This window comes from Aethalodelphis obliquidens, unplaced genomic scaffold (genome assembly GCF_003676395.1).
Source record: "Aethalodelphis obliquidens isolate GAN/ISIS:26980383/991018 unplaced genomic scaffold, ASM367639v1 scaffold5, whole genome shotgun sequence".
Classification (NCBI taxonomy): Eukaryota; Metazoa; Chordata; class Mammalia; order Artiodactyla; family Delphinidae; genus Aethalodelphis; species Aethalodelphis obliquidens.
In genome coordinates this window covers 25,014,025-25,034,148 of record NW_020837949.1, presented here as the reverse complement: position 1 = coordinate 25,034,148, position 20,124 = coordinate 25,014,025, and the positions used below count along the sequence as shown (strand labels likewise).

At 38.4% G+C, this 20,124-nt stretch overlaps 1 protein-coding gene across 1 annotated transcript in view; it reads right to left on the bottom strand.

Annotated features, from left to right (window-relative positions):
- LOC113618145 (metabotropic glutamate receptor 8) overlaps positions 1-19,603 on the bottom strand; it is a 91,112-nt gene extending 71,509 nt beyond the window's left edge. The window contains exon 1 of the mRNA XM_027102051.1: positions 18,674-19,603. Coding sequence (XP_026957852.1) covers positions 18,674-19,600 — 927 coding nt within the window. The 5' untranslated portion in view covers positions 19,601-19,603. The remainder of the gene's footprint in view (positions 1-18,673) is intronic.
- Positions 19,604-20,124: the final 521 nt, after the last annotated feature.

Below are 20,124 nucleotides of genomic sequence, written 5' to 3'. Positions count from 1 at the left end.
TGACTGAAAATAAATATTTGGTTAACAGGATTAAGTAGGAAGCATGTTGTTATGGCACATGGGACTAAACTAAGCAAGCATCTATGTCTTCCTGATACAGAGTATGAAATCAGTAGTGGAGTGATGAGAATGAGAACCCTTTGGTAAAATACCAGATCATATAGCATAGCTTTAAATTATTGTAATATTCTGAGAAAGGACATGTGAAACAATGTGAAAAAGAGGCCATGCTTTAGGAATTTATAATATAAGGAGTTCAAACTGAAAAATGTCATGACTTACATATACTTAACTTTATCTAAGATATGTTTTAGAAATGATATTAAAGTGAATTTCACTATACATTTTCCCATTGATTAACATTAAATTGAGGCTGTTTTTCTTCAGAAAATATATTGTTCATGCTTTGTAACCGTACATTACAAACATAGCAAGTTTTCAAGAATCACACAGTTTAAGAGTATTTTCTGATAGAACATATTATTAGAGTGTACGGAATAGGAAAAAAAAAACTTATATGCAAGTGTTATAACTTCTCCTCCTCTTCTTAGAGCTGTATTACAGTCATAAAAATAGTCACAGGGCTTCTCTGGTGGCACAGTGGTTGAGAGTCCGCCTGCGCATGCAGGGGACACGGGTTCGTGCCCCGGTCCGGAAAGATCCCACATGCCCGTGAGCCATGGCCACTGAGCCTGCGCGTCCAGAGCCTGTGCTCCGCAACGGGACAGGCCACAACAGTGAGAGGCCCATGTACCGCAAAAAAAAAAGTTATAAAAATAATTTTGCTTTTAATACAAAATCACATCATAATTGATATTAAATAATTAAGCTCTACTCTATTAAAGCAGATGAAACTGTGAAACATTTAGTGTCTGTTTGGGGCTAGGTCTACACTTAAAGAATAGGGTGCTATAGTTAGGGTAGATTTGTATAACAAGAATATAAATTTAAAATGTCTCAAGTACGCAAATGCATCAGCACAGAAAGTAGGGAAGCTAGAAGATAGAGAACGTCAAAGCCATTCAGGTTGGTTGGCTGTAGGAAAGGAAGGATCCCTATCTCACCATCACCACCATCACCAGCACTGGAATTATAGGAAGCAGTACTCTTATGTAACAGTCTAATCTCGTCTGCTAAATACTGTTGGTATCCCCATTTTACAGATGAGAGCTGAGGCTTAGAGGATAACGTATGCTGCACATAGTACACATATGGAGCACAGAGCACTTGTCCGAACCAGTATTCGTCCACCAGATTTGTAACCACTACTCCATGCTGCCTCCATGCAATTAGACCGAACACAATTCAACTGCTCATGGTATTACTTAAAATAGTGTGCAATGTATAACTACTGCACCTCGTGGTCAGTTACAACTGATCCTAAAATGTTCTGCGTGTTAGAAATATGGCCCTTATTTTTCAAAATAAATATGTATTTCTCTTTTTGCCTTATAAGGTTCTCAATCAACAGGAAAAGAACCTACATGGTTATCATGCTTGAATTAAGTTTTAAACTAGAATTAATTTCTTTTCAAGAAAATATCTTTTGTTTCCAGTTACAAAAGGACGTGAAAACACCAGCTTTCTCTCAGGGTCCAGGATGAAATTAGGGGGAAAAAAATCAAATGAGAGAAAAATTCAAATGTATATAAGGGAACTTAACTGGTTCTTGCTACCAACATTCTATAATTTGTCATGAGAGGGCTGCTTAGTAGACGTAATTTCCTTCTCTCTTCATAAGGCATTGTGGCAGAGCAATTTATGATACTACACTGACTACAGGTACAAGGAAAATGTGGTAGAAGGGATAAGGAACTCACTAATGTGAGGTGAAATCAAAGTCGGTCTCTAACAAGAGATTACACATTAACTACTCTGGGGTCACGTTAAAGTCTTCCAGCCAGTGGTCCGTGTATTTCTAGCGAGGGAAAAATAATCTGACAGATAAACTAGGAGTAAGGACGAGTAGACTGTACCAAAGAAAAGCTAGCTAAACTAGCAGAATCCGATGAACTAGGAAAGGTCTGTGGTCAGCTATCCCTTATATATCTGTTTCTTTCAACCAGAGAGGAAAGAAATTTAGAAATTGATGTGGGGGATTGAGTACTGAGTGCCTTTCTCATTTTCCTGCCTAAGATATCTCAGTAAAACGGAAAGAAACATATGGTGTGAGGACACGCCCCGCAGGGCTTTTTGGAAAAGTAATTTAGACTCTGGATCACACGTTTGTATCAAGCTATGTTAGCGCACTTGCTTATGGCTTATAAGACTGCTGACTGCCTCAAGCACATTTATCTTCTAAAATGCTTCCTGCATTCATTTGCATCCTTCTCTACATATGCATGATAATTTTCATGTGCATTTGCTTAAAATTAGGTCATATCTCTGAGTGGCTGACCATTTCCTATGTAGCCGGCAATTTTCTCTACAAGAGCATCTTAGAATTAGACAAGGTCTTAGAGAAATTGTGAGGAAATCACAATTTCCTCACAATTACCTCCAGAATCACAATTCTGGAGGTAATTACATTCCCTAGGCTCTGACATTCCAAGTGAGGCTGGAAGACAGACCACCTAGTCAAGCCCTATTTTACAAGTGAGGAGGAGATAACTCGCTTTATCAAGGCCACGGAGACCTTAATGGGACAAGAACCATTTCATCCAAACTATTTTCCCCATTTTTGTTTAAACTCACTTTCTGGCACACATTGACTCAGAATTGCCTTGAAAATGTTTACCACTTTCCTGTTCATCTAATTCAACAAAAACCTTTTTAGCTGAGAACTATTTGCAATGTACTTTGTCAGGCATTGTGGGGCTAGCGAGCAGTAAGAGTCAGGAAGATCATAAAAGAATTATGATTATCTTTTCTGAATGTCCAGAGAGAGTATATATCTGTTCAGAATCTGTAATGTTTTGTAAGTTAGAGGACAATTCACAGGTTGGTTGATTAGCTAAGAAAATTGGGTTCAGTTAAGTGAAGGGCTGTGAAAGACAAAGTTTAGGTTTGAGCTAATTGTCAATAAGAGATCATTTTAGTTTAAGAAACCTTCATAGCATCTTTGATAACACCTATAAGAATTTTTATTGAGCAATTATTCTATAATTATCAGTTTAAAATCTACCAGAATTCAAGCTCCGTGAGGCCACACTGAGCTCAAACAATGCTGTCAGCACTGAGCAGACTGAACGTGCTAAATAAAAATTGGTTGATTGAGAAAATATCTAAAAATCAACAAAGCAGAAGTGTGTGGACTAACCTTATGGCAGAAATCCAGAAGACATTCTTGAGGAGCAAAGAGCAAGGAGCATCATCACAGAAGCCCAGACTTAGACTAGGGAATTGACCTTGGAAGTGGGAAGGAAAGGATGGGTCCAAGAAAAGTTTCAAATGAATAATATAATTTGCTGACAAAGAAAAAATAAGAGTGAAAGGGAAGAGGAAGTCTATGTTAACTTGAAAGTTTGGATCTCTAAAAAACAGAGATACTGGGCTTCCCTGGTGGTGCAGTGGTTGGGAGTCCGCCTGCCGATGCAGGGGACACGGGTTCGTGCCCCGGTCCGGGAAGATCCCACATGCCGTGGAGCGGCTGGGCCCGTGAGCCATGGCCGCTGAGCCTGCGCATCCGGAGCCTGTGCTCCGCAACGGGAGAGGCCACAACAGTGAGAGGCCCGCGTACCGCAAAAAAATAAAAAACAGAGATACTGTTCATAGAAAGGAGGAATTAAAGATTAAGCAGATTAAGCATAATGGAGAAATATAAAGTAGCTGCTAAAAGTGTGAGATCTGTAGTCAAATGGAGTAGGTTCTTTCCAGGTCTACCTCATAGTAGCAGTATGAATGTAAGAATTATTGACTTAATTTCCCTGTCTCTGTAAAATTCATCTCTTAGAGATGAAAGATTGTTTATACAAAAAAAGCTTAGCCTGGTTTTTGGCACACACGAGGCATTCAATAAATAATGTCTATTTCAAATATGATAAAGTTTGGTTTCAGATATCTTAATTTCACAATTTTGGTTCTGGATTGCTTAATTTCACATCTTTGTACACGTGAAAGAGCAGGGATTAAGAAAGCAGTGTGAAAAGCACGAGTGTAGCATTTATAGCAGAAGCCACTTGAATCATGACTACTTCAAGGGAGTGGTGCCCGGGAGAAAGGCCAAACTCACAGGTGAGCTGAGGAGAAGGAAGATGAGATCAAGGAGACAAGAAACAAAAAGATTGAAAGCAATATGGTTTCTCAGAGTATACGGGAGGGGAAAATAGCAGATGAGGGTGGAGGGGTGCAAAGCTACATGTATTAGCAATTACAAATGTATGCGTGTTCTGTATATAAAATACACTGTAAAATAATAAGCAAAGTAGAAATAAGTAATTTGAGGGCCTTCTTTGGAGACATGTATTTTATAGTCCTATGGTATTTTATAATCCTACGGTGCCTCTACTCATTGCCTCTTTTCTTGCTACCTTCTACACACATTTTTCTTTTTCATTCCAAATGTAATTATTTATTCCTTGCTTGTCATTGTCAGTTCTTAACAATAAGTAGGCAATATAACAAAATGTTCAATAAATTGTGGTGTGATTGGATGTTTTAGCATGGCGAGAGTGTTTTGTTGAAGGGCAGGCAGTGCTACCGTGATAAGCTGCCTGCTGATGTAAATACTTTATGGTTTTATGACAGGCTCACAATCTACCAACACTATTTTCAATTCAATTCAATTTGTGTGAATGAGGATTTTAGAGAAAACAGCTGGCAGGAGAAACACGTGACATTTAATCTTGCCTGAGAACATGAAATTCTTTACAAGGTTATATGTATAGGTGTGTGTGAAATGTGTATGCTTGTATATACTCACAAAGGTTATATAGGGAGCTGTATTTTACAGAATCTGGGCCAACAGACAGCAGAAAACATCACATTCCTTGGCATTTTTCTGTAGATACACTTGACTGAGCAAATAACTCGGTGAGTCTAAAATTCCGATGAAAACATTCAACTGATTGCAATTTTTGAACTAAAAAGCTTTTTTTTCAAAATGAGAACCTGAAGTCATCCTTAAAACAAACAAAAAACCCTACAATTAATATTGTAAGTTTTGATGGATTCAAAACTACTACCTGTGAATAAGATTCTGAACACTGATAAAATGCAGAACTTTGCAGCTTACCTTAAGAAATCAATATATGACTTTTTAAAAATGATTTTAAAGAGAAACAACAATATAACTGAAAATTGATTTATTCTAATTTTATATGAAAGGTGCCCAAAGTTGCACAAAACAAGATATATAATAAGGAAAAAAATATTGATTGAATTTGGTCACGACCGTGACAAGCAGAGAAAATCGAGATTACCCTAAACTTTGCCCAGGATTACCAGAATATAAAATCTGTCTAATGTCCAAATGTATATAATGGCAACGGTGGTTACATATTTAAGTTGGAGTCGTAATCATTTAGAAATGATTTGCCTTTTATTAATAAAGAGCTTGCCTTTTTATTTCCACTATCAAAATTCATTTGAATATTAGTTAGCAGAATTGCTGAAAACCATAGTCTACCAGATATTTCTTGTCCTTGTATTCTTACCTTTGCTTTTACCCACACACTGATTTTTACACAACTTTACTATTTTAGGACCCAGTATCCTTCTCCGTACTTGGCTACAGGCAGTCATCAGCAGTTTAAAAGAATTGCTTTCTCTCCATCAGCCCAGACCAGAGGGAAAGCTACAGGCTCTTTCTTTCTTTTTTTTTTTTTTTTTTTTTTGCGGTACACAGGCCTCCCACTGTTGTGGCCTCTCCCGTTGCGGAGCAACAGGCTCCGGGACGCGCAGGCTCAGCGGCCATGTACGGGCTCTTTCCTGAAGTCCGATTAGATAGAGTCCTTGTGGCAGCCACAGAGAAGGTTCAAAATCACACAGAGACACAGACCACACAGTGCAAGCACCTCACCTCCCACTCTGTCTTCTGTTCCCAATTCAATTGGAAATGAGTCTCTTCTTTCCACTGCCACAAGTCAAGCCCCCATATTTCTCACCTGTATTTCTTCGATAATCTTATCATCGTCTTTTTGCTTATCCTTGCACACGACAACTCGGCTGACTCACCACTGGCAGAGAAATCTCACAAAATGGGACCGTGTTGAGAATCCAGCCATGCTCAGAAAGATTCAAATGTACTCAAGTCCCTCACAAATGAAGTACCAACTTGGCATAAGTTCCATGGCGAATGGCTGCCAGTTATCTGATGAGCCTTATTTTGTAGATAACCATATAATTTATTGCTCTCACTGGGAAATACATTTTCAGAGTAAAAGGAGTGCTATTAACAACGGGGCAAATCGGGACATATGGTCACCCAGCTCTCCCTGAGATGTGTCAAACTCAGAACTGCTCTTCAGTCACAGATTTTACACACAATGCCCTGACTTTCCCTTTTCTGAAAGTTTAAACCCACTGCTCCTTTTGCCTGGAAGATGGCTTCCATCTGTTTCTCTCTACCCTTTGAGGTCGATTTAATCCCCACGTCCTCATGGAGACTTTCTCAATCTCTCAAGAGGACAGGCTCCCTTCCTTCTTTCTCCATCCCTGGCCCCAAGACTTCATTCTAGGCACTTCGCCTGTATTATTTTCCTCTGCTTTGTACCTGACATCTATGTGCTTGGGTTGGCTCCGTACTTGACCCTAAACAACTTCTTACTCATCCTTGCATATTTCTAAACACCAAGCAAAAGTCCTTGTGTATAGCAAGCATTTCAAAATGCAATCACCAGCTGATAATTAAATTGTGACCCTTAAAAATTATTTATTTAGTAATGGCATTAACCCTAAAGAGGAGGAAATTCATAAACCATTTGTGACAACCAAAGATCTTGAGTCATTTAAACAAATTCAAAATCACTCACCCATGTCTGTATCTAAAAGATTTTCTCAAAGTACATATTACACACCCAAAGTCCCTTAGAGAAGGTATATTCATGTTGTCTTAGAAAATTTTTCCTGAGACTTTCACTTAAACCATTCTATATGCAATGATTTCTATTTTTATTATAGATTAGTTTAGTAAAAAATAAAACCTAAGTATTAAATAAAATTAAAACCCTGCATCACCAATCTCCCTATATCCTAATGCTATTCTATAGAGTTAACAAGTTTGAACAGGTTTTATTATTTATTTATATATATATTTTATATATCTAGTTATTTATTTGCTGCTGTTTAAATAATGCACTTATATCTCTTGAGTTACCAATTTTAGATTATATTTGTTGACTACTCACAGTAAAAGGTGAGTGATTGAGGTCCTTACACAACTCCCCTCTCTATTGCCCATCCTTAAGCACCTCTCAATTTTTTAAAAATTATATTAATACTATTTTTAATTTATCAAGTTTATAATATTTACATTCACTTCAGTGGATAAATTAACATTTCTGTGTTTTGTTCCTAGATTCCTTCTAAGTGTAAGACCAATACAGAAAGCAATTTCAGTATTATGGCTACTAAATATTATTCCCTTCCGATTCATCCAAGTATCATGACTGGACTCACAGAGAAGGGATAAATATAATTATTAAAATCCTGCCTTTTAAAGGGTAATTAGACACTAGGGTCTAATATATCTTTTACAATTGCTTTTAAAATTTCTTCATTTTTTTCTAGGTCATATGTGATTGCCAATGTTATCCATCTCATATCAGATATGCTTTTTTATTTTGTTGGATTATACCTAGAATAATTCATAGATAAGCTACGTAGGCACCAGGTTTTCTGAGCCACATTCATTTTTAGCCTCACGTTGATTGATAGTTTGGCTGGTTCTATAGTGTTACTTTTCCCTCAGAAAGTCTTGGCTCATTGCCTTCTAGAATCCAGGGAGGCACATGAGGTCCAGTTTTCATTCCTTATAGGAGTAGTCCCACCCCAACCCCCAACCAAAAAAAAAAAAACTCATAGAATGTTCTCTTGGTTAGTAAAATTTTACTAAGATGTGTGCCCCTTTCAGTTTTAAGAGCTGCCTGTCTTCAGTTTGTGAAACTTTTTTTTTTTTTTTTTAGATAATTTATTCCCCTTCTTGTTCTCTTTCTTCTTCTCAGATGTTTTTTAGATATATGTTGGGATCCTGGGTCTAGCTTAATGTGTTCTAAATGTGCCTCATATTTTCTTTTTTTCACTTTTCTCTTTGGTTTTACCTTTTACTTTATCCTGCAGATCATCACTCTGGTCTTTAGCCCTAGCCACCCCATGTTTAAGATGTTCAGCTTTTTATTTTCACGTGCATAATTTTAATTACTAGGGTCATTTTCTTATTCTCTGATTGGTCTGTTCCATGACCACCCATATATATGTGTGTGTATGTTCAATATTCTCTTGAATTTTTTCTTGAAGAGATGCTAATTAAAATTCTATTTAAAAAATTCTCTTACATTTTCTGAATCACCTCTGGCTTTGTTTTTATTGTGTGTGTGTATGTGTGTTTGTCTTTTTAAATTATGCTATTGGGTTTCTTCAGCTCTCATGACATCTTTGGTTGATGTATAATTATGATTGAAGGGTCAGGTTGATTGATAAGGATTACTGGTGGGGTACATTTTCCTCGGATGGACCGGCAGACTATGGACCTGTGTAAATTAGTGAGTTTCATCTGACTGGCTTCTCTTAACGATGCATGGATACAGGCAAGCAAGCAGACTGGGGACCCACCCCTGGAGAAACTTATTCTAAGAGTGGAGAAATTTATTATAGTTCTATCTTGTATAGAAACTGCATTTCCTATTTCCCACCTGTCTATGGCGGTCTGAAATAAAATTACTTCAAATTCTGCTGTTTTCCTTCAAATGCCTTGTGCCCACACTAGGAGTATAAGATAATCTCACCATCAGATAAGTCCTATTCTTTAGAGTACAATTCTGTAATTTTAACCTGAACTCTCTCTACACGTAAGGTTAGAGCAGAAGGGAGAAGCGAGGGGACCAACGGGCCCAGCTATTTTGAAATTCAGCTCTTTAAATAATTTTCCTGATGGTCACTTCAAGGCCTGCTTCAAGTCTCCATGTTGACTTTAGGTTTACAAATTATTTGGTATTTTCATAGTAAGAATCATTTATGTCTCTTGAGCTGTTCTCTCCCTCTTTTAATTTCTCTGTAAGTCAGGCCCATTCCACCTTTATTTTTCAGGATTTTCTCAAATTGTTTTACCTACCGTTGGCTCCAAAAATATACATGCGTAACTTGTTTACTGCACTTTATTTTGTTGTAGTTTGCAGATATTGCATTTCTTACAAATTGAAGGTTTGTGGCAACCCTGCATCAAACAAGTCTGTTGGCACCGTTTTTTCAATAGTATTTGCTCACTTCATATCTCTGTGTCATATTTTGGTAATTCTTGCAATATTTCAAACCTTTTCACTATTATTTGTTATGATAATCTGTGATCAGTGATCTTTGATGTTACTATTGTAATTGTCTTGGGGCACCACGAACCACACCCATATAAGACAGAGAACTTATATCGATACATGTATGTGTTCTGACTGCTCCACCAAGCAGCCCAGCCATTCCCCTGACTCTCTCCCTCTCCTCAGGCCTCCCTATTCCCTGAGACACAACAATACTGAAATTAGGCCAGTTAACAACCCTACAATGGCCTGTAAGTGATCAAGTAAAAGGAAGAGTTGCAAGTCTCTCACTTTAAATCAAAAGCTAGAAATGATTAAGTTTAGTGAGGATGCCATGTCAAAAGCCAAGAGAGACCAAAAGCTAGATCTCTTGTGCCAAACAATTAGCCCAGTTGTGAATGCAAAAGAAAAGTTCTTGAAAGAAATTAAAAGTGCTACTCTAGTGAATACACAAATGATAAGAAAGTTAAACAGCCTAACTGCTGATATGGAGAAAGTTTTAGTGGTCCCCAAAAAAGATCAAACCAGCCACAGCATTCCCTGAAGCCAAGGCCTAACCCAGAGTGAGACCCTAACTGTCTTATATTCTATTAATGCTGAGAGAGGTGAGGAGGCTGCAGAAGGGAAGTTTGAAGCTAGCAGAGGTTGGCTCATGAGGTTTAAGGAGAATATTGGAAGAAGATACCATCTAGGACTTTTCATAGCTACAGAAGAGAAGTCAATGCCTGGCTTCAAAGCTTCAAAGCACAGACTGACTCTCTTGTCAGGGACTAATGCAGCTGTTGACTTTACGTTGAAGCCAGTGCTCACTTACCATTCTAAAAACCCTAGGGCCCTTAAGAATGATGCTAAATCTACTCTGAAGCCGTGCTCTGTAAGTGGAACAACAGAGCCTGGATGACAGAAAATCTGTTTACAACTTGGTTTACCGAATATCTTAAGCTGACTGTTGACGCCTACTGCTCAGAAAAAAAAAGATTCCTTTCAAAATATTACTGCTCATTGACTATAAACCTGGTCACCCACGAGCGCTGATGGAGATGTACAAGGAGATTAATGTTATTTTCTTACCTGCTAACACAACATCCACTCTGTAGCCCATGAATCAAGGAGTAATTTCGACTTTCAAGTCTTATTATTTAAGAAATACATTTCATAAGGCTATAGCTGCCATAGATAATGATTCCTCTGATGGATCTGGAAAAAGTAAATTGAAAACCTTCTGAAAAGGAGTCACCATTCTAGATGCCATTGAGAACAGTCCTGATTCATGGGAATAGGTCAAAATATCAGCATTAACAGGAGTGTGGAAGAAGTGGATTCCAACTCTCATGGATGACTTGGGGTGGGAGTTCAAGACTGCAGTGGAGGAAGTAACTGAAGATGTGGTGGAAATGGCAAGAGCAGTAAAATTAGAAGTGGAGCCTGAAGAGATGAATGAATTGCTACAATCCTGTGTTCAAACTTTAATGGCCAAGGAGTTGCTTCTTATGGATGAGGAAAGAAAGTGGTTTCTTGAGATGAAATCTATTCCTGGTGAAGATGCTATGAAGATTTTTGAAATGACAACAAAAGATTTAGAATACTGCATAAATCTAATTGATAAAGCAGCAGCAGGGTTTGAGAAGATTGACTCTGATTTTGAAATAAGTTCTACCCCGAGTTAAAAGCTATCAAACAGCATTGAAAGGAAGAGTGAATCAATGAGGCAAACTTCAGCGCTTTCTTATTTTAAGAAATTTCCACAGCTCCACCCCAACCTTCAGCAGCCGTCACCCTGCTCAGCCAGGAGCAATGAAAATCAAGGCAAGACCTTCTACCAGACAAAAGATATGATTCTCTGAAGGCTCCAGATGATAGCATTTTTTTAGCAATAAAGTATTTTAAATTAAATAATGTACATTTGTTTAGATACAATGCTATTGCACAGTTAATAGACTACAGTGTAGTATCAACATAAATTTTATTCACACTGGGAAACCAAAAAAAGCTCTGTGACTCGCGTTGTGTTATTTGCTTCATCATGGGGTTCTGGAACCAAACCTGCAATATCTCCGAGCTATGCCTATAATGACCCTCTCTCTCTGTCTCTCTCCTTCCCTCCCTCCCTTTCTCTCCCTCTCCCATCCCCCTTTGCTTCCCTTATTTTCTTTTCCTTTTCTTTCCTTCTTCTTTTCGTTTCATTATCACCTTAGAGGCAATCGATATATATGTTTGTGCCAGCCCGTATCTTGAACCAGAAGCCAGACTAAGTATTCTTTATATTTCTTTTAATGATGCAAATAAATCTGCTTTGCACTCATTTTAAATGGCCTGGAATTTAGACTAATATTTGGTTAAATATTTCTCTACACTTTGGGATGGGTGGTACTAATCCATGTGATACTGTATTTAGAGATTTAAAAAAAAAATTCCCAACCTAAAAATGTATATATGGTTACAGCCAAAAGGAACTATTTGCTTGCAATCTGCTCTTCCTGGCACCCTGTGTGCTCCAAGAGATATAAGCAGCTACTGAATCATGGAAAATGCAATTTGAAGTTACATAAGTAAATTAGTCACTGTGTTCTGTACTATGAACAGTCTGGGATGTCATTCAAGTTCTGCCTATATAGAAAAAAAATAAGTCTATTTGTATGGTATTCCTGCTAAACATTTTGAAATAAAGTCATGGTCACTATGTCTCAGAAGATATTCACATTTTGGTCTTAATCAAATCTAGTTCTACAGCGTTTCAAAAATATTAAGAAGGCCAAACCATTTTAGTGAGATATGTGAACTCTAGGACTAAATTCCCAGGTTGACTATCTAAACTGTCTAATTGATTAATTTATTGTAACCTGGGTATAGAAAATTCAAACCCTTTGTAAATTCAATTTCAATTAAAGAGAGAGAGAGAAATGTGCAAATACCACAATCTCACCAAATGTTTCAATTAAGTATCCCCAGACCACACAGCTTCATCTGAACCCCCAAAAAGTGGGATCTTGGAATCTAAGCAAGGTTCATGGAGCAAACATTTCTTTGTGCTGTCCAGTTAGATAGGCATCCCCCCAAAGGGTTGCCCTAAATGTGTAAGTTGGTAATATTCTGCAGCAGTAATATGTAACACAAAGGGAAGAAAGTAATAAGCCTGGCTAAGGCAGCCTTCTCTAGAAGAGCTACTCAACAGATTTGCCTACACTGTGCCCTAGAATCTCCTTAATTTCATTTTTTTCTTCTATACCTTCACAAGCATATCATTTTTACTGAGTGCATAAATTAGATCCTACAAATGTTTTCTTTTCCAGTTTTTTTTTCTTTTTCCTTTTTTTATTTGGTTTTTCCTTCCAGAGTTGATTGTAACAGGCTGGTATGATTAATCTTGCCTGGACACAATCCACCATAATACCTGAAATAGTTCTGTGAACTGAGATTCCTTTAAAGGAATCAGCTTCAAATGACTGTAAGTGAACAAGGAAAGAAAACGCTCTAAGGTTTACAACAATTACAGACACACAAGATGGTTACTGATCATTGTTTCCATTTCCCTCCTTTCCACAGAAATGGAGAAAAGTTAGGAGACAGTTATGGGTGGTCTGATCTCTTCTGAAAATTACTTCCATTGCTATCTAGGTTATATTGACACTCTTACCACAGGTTTTCAGGCTGTTCTTTTCTCATCCTTAAAGCAGCGATTTTATTATTGTTTTCAGAACTACCTCTCACAACTCTTGTTAGAGTTATTCAACTTTTCAGTTTTAACCCAAGTATTCCAGCAACTGCTTTCTGATGACACTTTCCTCTCCTCTAGTATTTTCTGCTAAGTATATGGAGGCAGTTACATTACTGCCTCAGGAACAACACTCTCTCCTCTTTCTACCTAGTCCTTCAGATTCTTGTCTCCGTCTTTAACTTTTGTAATCTTGTGTGCTCTACCCTCAGGCAAGCCCCTGTGTTTGCGAAAACATGTCTGGTTGGGATGCTCCGCAGACGGCTGGAGAAACTGATGCAATTATCTGGATAATTTTAAATGCATTCAATCATTAAACAAATATTTTTGGAGAACCCATTCCGGGCACCGTTTTATGCTAGGTGTCAAGGAGATGATGGTGAGCGAAATAAAATAAGATCCCTGCCCGCGTGAAACACAGCCTAATTGTAATAACAGACAGTATCTATTGATTGCCTATTATGTGCTAAACATGCCTCATGACTCATAGCATATAACTCTCAGCAAAACTACCATGAGGTATCTATTAATACAAAAATACACCATAATGAGACGAGAGGATTTTTTAAGTCAATCATCTTCCTGCCCTTTTCTAAATGGTATGAACTCAAGTCTGCTTTAGTTTGTGAATAGGGCTGGGCACAGATGGCAGGCAAATGCTTTATGCTGCTTTATATCTGAGTTTGCATTCCCCAGGAAATGTATTTCTATCTGCACAAATTTAGCCTCTTAACTGAATTTTCTCAGCTAGTTTAGCAGAGCTGCAGGATTTGAACCCACATCCTCCCACTCCAGAGCTTATGCTCTTCCTTACTCCACTCATTCACCTTATAATTGACAGAGTAAAAGAATAAGGGAGAGGGCTTCCCTGGTGGCGCAGTGGTTGGGAATCTGCCTGCCAATGCAGGGGACATGGGTTCGAGCCCTGGTCTGGGAAGATCCCACATGCCGCGGAGCAACTAAGCCCGTGAGCCACAACTACTGAGCCTGCGCGTCTAGAGCCTGTGCTCCGCAACGGGAGAGGCCGCGACAGTGAGTGGCCTGCGCACCGTGATGAAGAGTGGCCCCCGCTCGCCGCAGCTGGAAAAAGCCCTCGCACAGAAACGAAGACCCAACACAGCCCAAAATAAATAAATAAATAAATAAATAAATAAATAAAAAGAATAAGGGAGATACTTTTGACATGGCAAAGCACCTGGAAAACAGCATCAATTCTCCTTTGTTTTGTATATTTTAGACAAAACTAAGGACAGCTATTAGAATTCTTTTTCATATTTCTCCTTAAATATTTAGCAGTCCTATATCAGAATAAGTGATACTGACAAAATTTTTAAAAAGAAATGTATTTGGCCCATCATTCAAAGGAGAAAACTTATTTTTCAGAAAAAAAAAGTTGCAGTGGGGATCACAATATGATGACTATATAAGGTTACCATTATGCCATATTCTAACTTAAATAATAAGGATTTTTATTATTATAGTATGTCATTATTGTGCAAGGGACTCTATTTACTCATTCAATAGGTATTTATTGAGAATATATTACATGAAAGTCTCTATGTTAAGAGATGCATTCATTCAGATATATATCAGACAAACATGGCTTACCCTCCATGAACTGATACAGGATGACATTTGAAGGTGAGAGGAGGTGAGTGTGAGTACAGGGAGGGGTCTAAGATAACTCCAGGTTTTTTATTTAAGCTACTAAATAGAGGCTACACGACTTATCCAGAAGGTGAAAGAAGAAAGGCTGGTTTGGGACATATGGGGTGCTTGACAGTTTGGAGTTTTATTTTCTTTTCCGTTTTGAGGGTGTTTTGTTTTGTTTCCATCCTATGTTCTGGTTGAAGCACTGTGCTCCTTGGAGCTTGGCAGTGTCATAACCTTTGTCTGATTATCTAGACTTTATGAACCCAATTAGAGATGGTAAGATATGTATTTAAGAGATTTCTGCCATCCTAACAGCCCCTAACCATCCCTGGGGATTCTCTTCCTGACTATTACATTAATTATATTTTAACTTTTTGTCTTTTCAACCCAATTAGGAAAGTTTGAGTTGGTCCCTGTCTGTGCCGCAGTGTGTCTGCCCTTCCTTCACACCACCTTTTTATAGGAAAAAAGAAAGTGCATTTAAACTATGAGTTAGTAAAATGCCGTAGTAGATATAAAGCTAATAAATGATGTCATTAAAATCTATAGGAAAAAACATGATTCATCTTGATTTTGAAATCTGAAAAAAAAGAATGTGGGAAAATTAAGTGGTGTTTTATCATTGGATGGAGACATACTTTGGAGAGCTGTCTGTCCTCATGAATGCTACAAATGTCCCTTTATAACTTGATTTTACTTAGAGGTTTTCTAAAACATCTGTCTAAATTAGTCAACTAATTTTACTTTTTATTCCTACTTCTCTTGTAATTTCAAAGAGACCTGTGTGGCTAGATGGGTTTTTTTCCTGTAGACATGACTCCATGAAACATAATTAAGTGCATACTGGAAGAAATTTTGCTCTTCCGTGTTATAAATTCTATGTCACTGATGCATAGTTACAGGATGCACAGTTCTTTTCTTCGCTTTCTCGTCTCACATCTGACTCCTCACCATCTCCCCCTGCCCTTGAGCCTGATCTTCTCCTGCCCTGGCACCTGGCACTTGCTGGTGATGACAGGCATCAGGCAGCATCAGCTGGGAGACAGGCTGCGCCTTTGTACAAGGAAGGCTCGGGGATACTGACTGACATGGTTCAGTAATTAGCACAATGCTGGACACAATGCTCAATAAGGATCTGCTGAATTAATGGCTGTGTGTGCCTCCTGACTGTTGCACACACTTCGAGCTGATAACGTGGGGTTAACTGGCTGAGCATTATAAAGGACAATGTAGAACTGACCAGCTCTTTGGTCCTCCAAAGTCAATAAAACTTAGAGAAAGCCTGCCTTTAGAGATATAAAAGTTGTATTCACTTTTAATATCTGTGTCAATAATTTTAGCAACATGAAAAAATAAACACTCTCAAACATTCTGTGTATTGTTTTGAGTAATTAAAGATACTTTGACAGAGAATAGCGGGAAGCAAATTTTAACGTGAAGTGTTAGGATGACACATAAGTATATTACACAAAGTACTTCAGTAGCAAATCTTAGCTACTTATCAAATAATAGCTCTTGATGCAAAGCTTGTCTAAATTCAGCAACTCCAAGCCTAACTACATAATTTGAGCACTTTCCAATGTTCTGAAAATTCCTAGAATTAGTGTTCCTTCTTGATTTCTTCACTCATTTCCACATTCAATCATATCATGAATACAAATAAATTCCAATTAACATATTTTATAAATCTGTCTTACAGTGTGTTTCTCTGACTTACTTTGATTGCACAAAGCTAAAAAAGAAAAAAGAATTCTGGCTAGCATTCAGTCGTCTCTCTGGAGGCATTGATAGATCCACACCGATAAGTATGTACATACACTCCAGGTTTTCAGATGGATGTACAGCTCCCACAGGCCCAGCACTGGGCAGCCTCCAGCCCTGGCTTATTCATGTATCCATTTCATCCTGAAACTCTTACTGTCTCCATCACTGCTCCTCAGGGGACAGCTGCAGAGTTCTTATCTGAGAGACAATGGTCATTTGGTTTTTTTTCAGTTACCTTAAAAAAAACTTACTATGATGCATGTTTGCCTTACTACGAAGGCGCCCAATAGCTTGATGTAGGACCACGATTTTATTTATTCTAAAAATTTCTTCTAAAAATTGAGTCACTGAAAGAGTTCCCTGAATAGAAATAACATCTTATTAGCATTTATATTTGCTCCCCCAGATCCTTGACGTCACAACATGAAAAGTAAGCGTAGACTGTCTTTTATAAAATGTAAAGGGAGAGAAAACAAAAGAAAAGGGAGTTAGATATCAGAACTCAGGAGATTTTGTTTGGTTAAATATTTGTTATCCACAAGAAAACAAAATAAACTTCCTATGGCCCTCTCTAGATAAAACAATATGTTAAAAAAGACAGTTCTAGGTTCAAACACAAATACAAGTACCAGTTAGGTTGATGTTATCAATAATTCACATAATGTGGACATTTCTAGACACTGAAAAACAATATTTTTCCCTGACTAGTCCAACTAACCACGTCAAAACAGACCTAATAAACTTTGAGTGACACATCCCTTCCTATGTTAAATTTACAAGTTTGATCCTAATAAATTCCCATCTGTGTATGTCAAGATATAATGTTTTCTAGTGGTTAAGTTTCGTGTCCCAAACTGTCTTACTTTATTTTCCCGCCATGAGCATGGTCCTACGTAAAATATTCGTGGACTTTCATCAGGCCATTCAAGTCAAGAAAGGTCACAGGCCTGGAACCCATGGCAAGTTTGCTCTATTCAGCAGCAGGTTTGCTGAAGTACGTTTTTGGCTTTCAAAGTTGAAGACCACATTGATCGAGTAAGGGATGAATGCTCATACTAATGAGCTCTCCATGCCCTTGTTGAGTATTTTTTCCTCTGAATTAGTTGGCATTTTAAGAGTCATGTGGGACCTTACTTGGAATGTTAGAACCTATGGAATATAATGACCCCCCCCGGATGTTTTGACTTCCTCACGACTTCTGATGATGGAGGATGGAATAATCTTTACATCCTCACTCTGAGAGAAGAACTTTCTCATATGCACATTAGGGCTGAAGAGCTATCCCTTTAGAATGGTAGCATTTGCCTTTGTTTTTCAAGCTGGTTGTCTCCATCACACCACCCAAACCTTGAAAGTCATGGTTAACGTTAGTTCTCTGCTTTTCTATACACAGAAACACATACATCCAGTTCAGCATGTATTTCCTTTCACACACAGATGTTCTTTACATGCAGTGTTTTGTGTGGTGAAGTTAATGGAAGATTAGTAACAAAAGAAAATTATTTCAGGAAATTCAATTGATCTTCAACTTCTAAAAAAATATAAACTGCATTATATAATCGCCCATTGCTGCTTCTTTCATCCCTCACCACCATCCTCCACATATGGAAAAATAATAAGAATGGGAGCTAAAGAGAAATAGTACGATGGTTCAGACTGAATTAAGCCACTTAGTTTTTGCTGTTGCAGTTTGCTTCTGTGACTAAAACCATCATAATTATTAAGGAATAGCTTTTTCTGAGAGTAACATTAGAACCGGCAAAGGAGGCATTTGTCACACACTGAGAAACCTCTGGAATAGCTCAGCCCTGTGAATCATGTCTGCCCTTTCTCCCTTCCTCTTTTAACGTTTGGAAAACAACAGTTATGTTAGTCGATAACAGAACGGGAAAAGGGACCCAGAAAGTGATGTGAGCTCTGTCAATCTTCCACCTTGCCAAGGAGGACACATTAAAGTGTTTTTCATGGAAAATCAGCCTTAGTCAACACATATTCAGAGCAAAATGACCTTGAATATATACATAAAACACTGAAGCTTCTTGAGAGAATATAAGTGAACCAAAAAGAAAGAAGGGAAAGCATCCTAAAGGAAGAAGTTAAATCCAGGAAAAGGGTTGGCAATGCATTTCTTGCCACTTACCTTTTCTGCTGACTGGGCTGTACCAAAAAAGATGGGGATGAAAGCTAACCAAATGATGCAGGTGGTATACATGGTGAATCCAATAGGTTTGGCTTCATTGAAAGTCTCTGGAACTCCTCTTGTTTTAATGGCATAAACAGTACAAGTTACCATCAAGAGGATACTGTACCCTAGTGAACAAATGAGCGACAGATCAGAGATGTCACACTTGAGCACTCCCCTGGCGTTCTCCGGGTCTAGAGTCCGCTGTTCTCCATAGTCAATGATGATGTGCGGTGGGTCCACAACAAACCAGACACACACTCCCAGGAGCTGGATGGAGATCAGGCTGAAGGTGATCACCAGCTGGGATGCTGGACTGATAAACTTGGGCGCTGTGACAGATTTCTTCCCCTGCTCAAATATTCGGTGGATTCGGTTTGTTTTGGTAAGAAGGGCTGCATAGCTGAAACACATGCCGAGTCCTAGGAAGATCCGTCGGAAGGAGCAGATGACTGTATCTGGTGCTGCAATCATTAAAAAGGTGATTGAATAACAGAGAAAAATCCCCGTTAGGAGCACGTAACTAAGTTCGCGTCCCGAAGCCCTCACAATAGGTGTGTCGTTATAGCGGACAAAGGTCACGATCACAAAGGTGGTGGCGATGATTCCCAAAATGGCAATGAACACAGGCACCACGGCCCAGGGGGAATGCCACTCCAGTTTGATGATGGGGATGAGCTGACAGCCTGTGCGGTTGATGTTTGGTCTCTGGTCCAAAGGGCAGAGTTCACAGGAGAGCTCATCCACCTGGTAGTTGTAACCTTCACAGCGCTCGCAGTGCCAGCAGCAAGGAGCTCCTTTCACTGTTTTCTTCCTCTCCCCGGGCTTACAGGGCAGGCTGCAGACAGACGCCGGGTGAGTGTGTTCTCTGTTGGCCCACTGCATGTCTTCCACCTGTGGGTATAAAATATTAATGAGCCTTCCATTTGTCCCCCATTTATAATATCCTAATCCTAGCCACAGGTTTGTAATAAGTCACTGAATGCTGACAGTACAGTTTACCATAATAAGAGCCCAGAGTTTCTTTCCCCAATATTGACTTTATGAAAGTGCTAAATGATTGGGTCCAATAAATCATTCACATCATAAACTTGATGAGTGTCATTACGTTCCATTTACCTCCTTGGTGTTGACCAATCTGACATGTGGAGAAAGATTTATTGGCCCAAACAGTTTTAAAACAGAAAAAAAAAATAAGTCCCATGGAAAAACGTGTTAGAGCTAAGCTCAGATATAAATGCCAGAGTCCCTGAAACACTGGCTAGGCTATAAACACACATAGAAATGGTGATCCAAGTCTTTCCACCATATCTGGGGAAATTCAAACCTCACTGCGTCAATTTTGAAAGGAAATGGCAAAATTAGCTACTTTAATCTCTGACACTTCTCATATTAATGTTTTTGCCTGT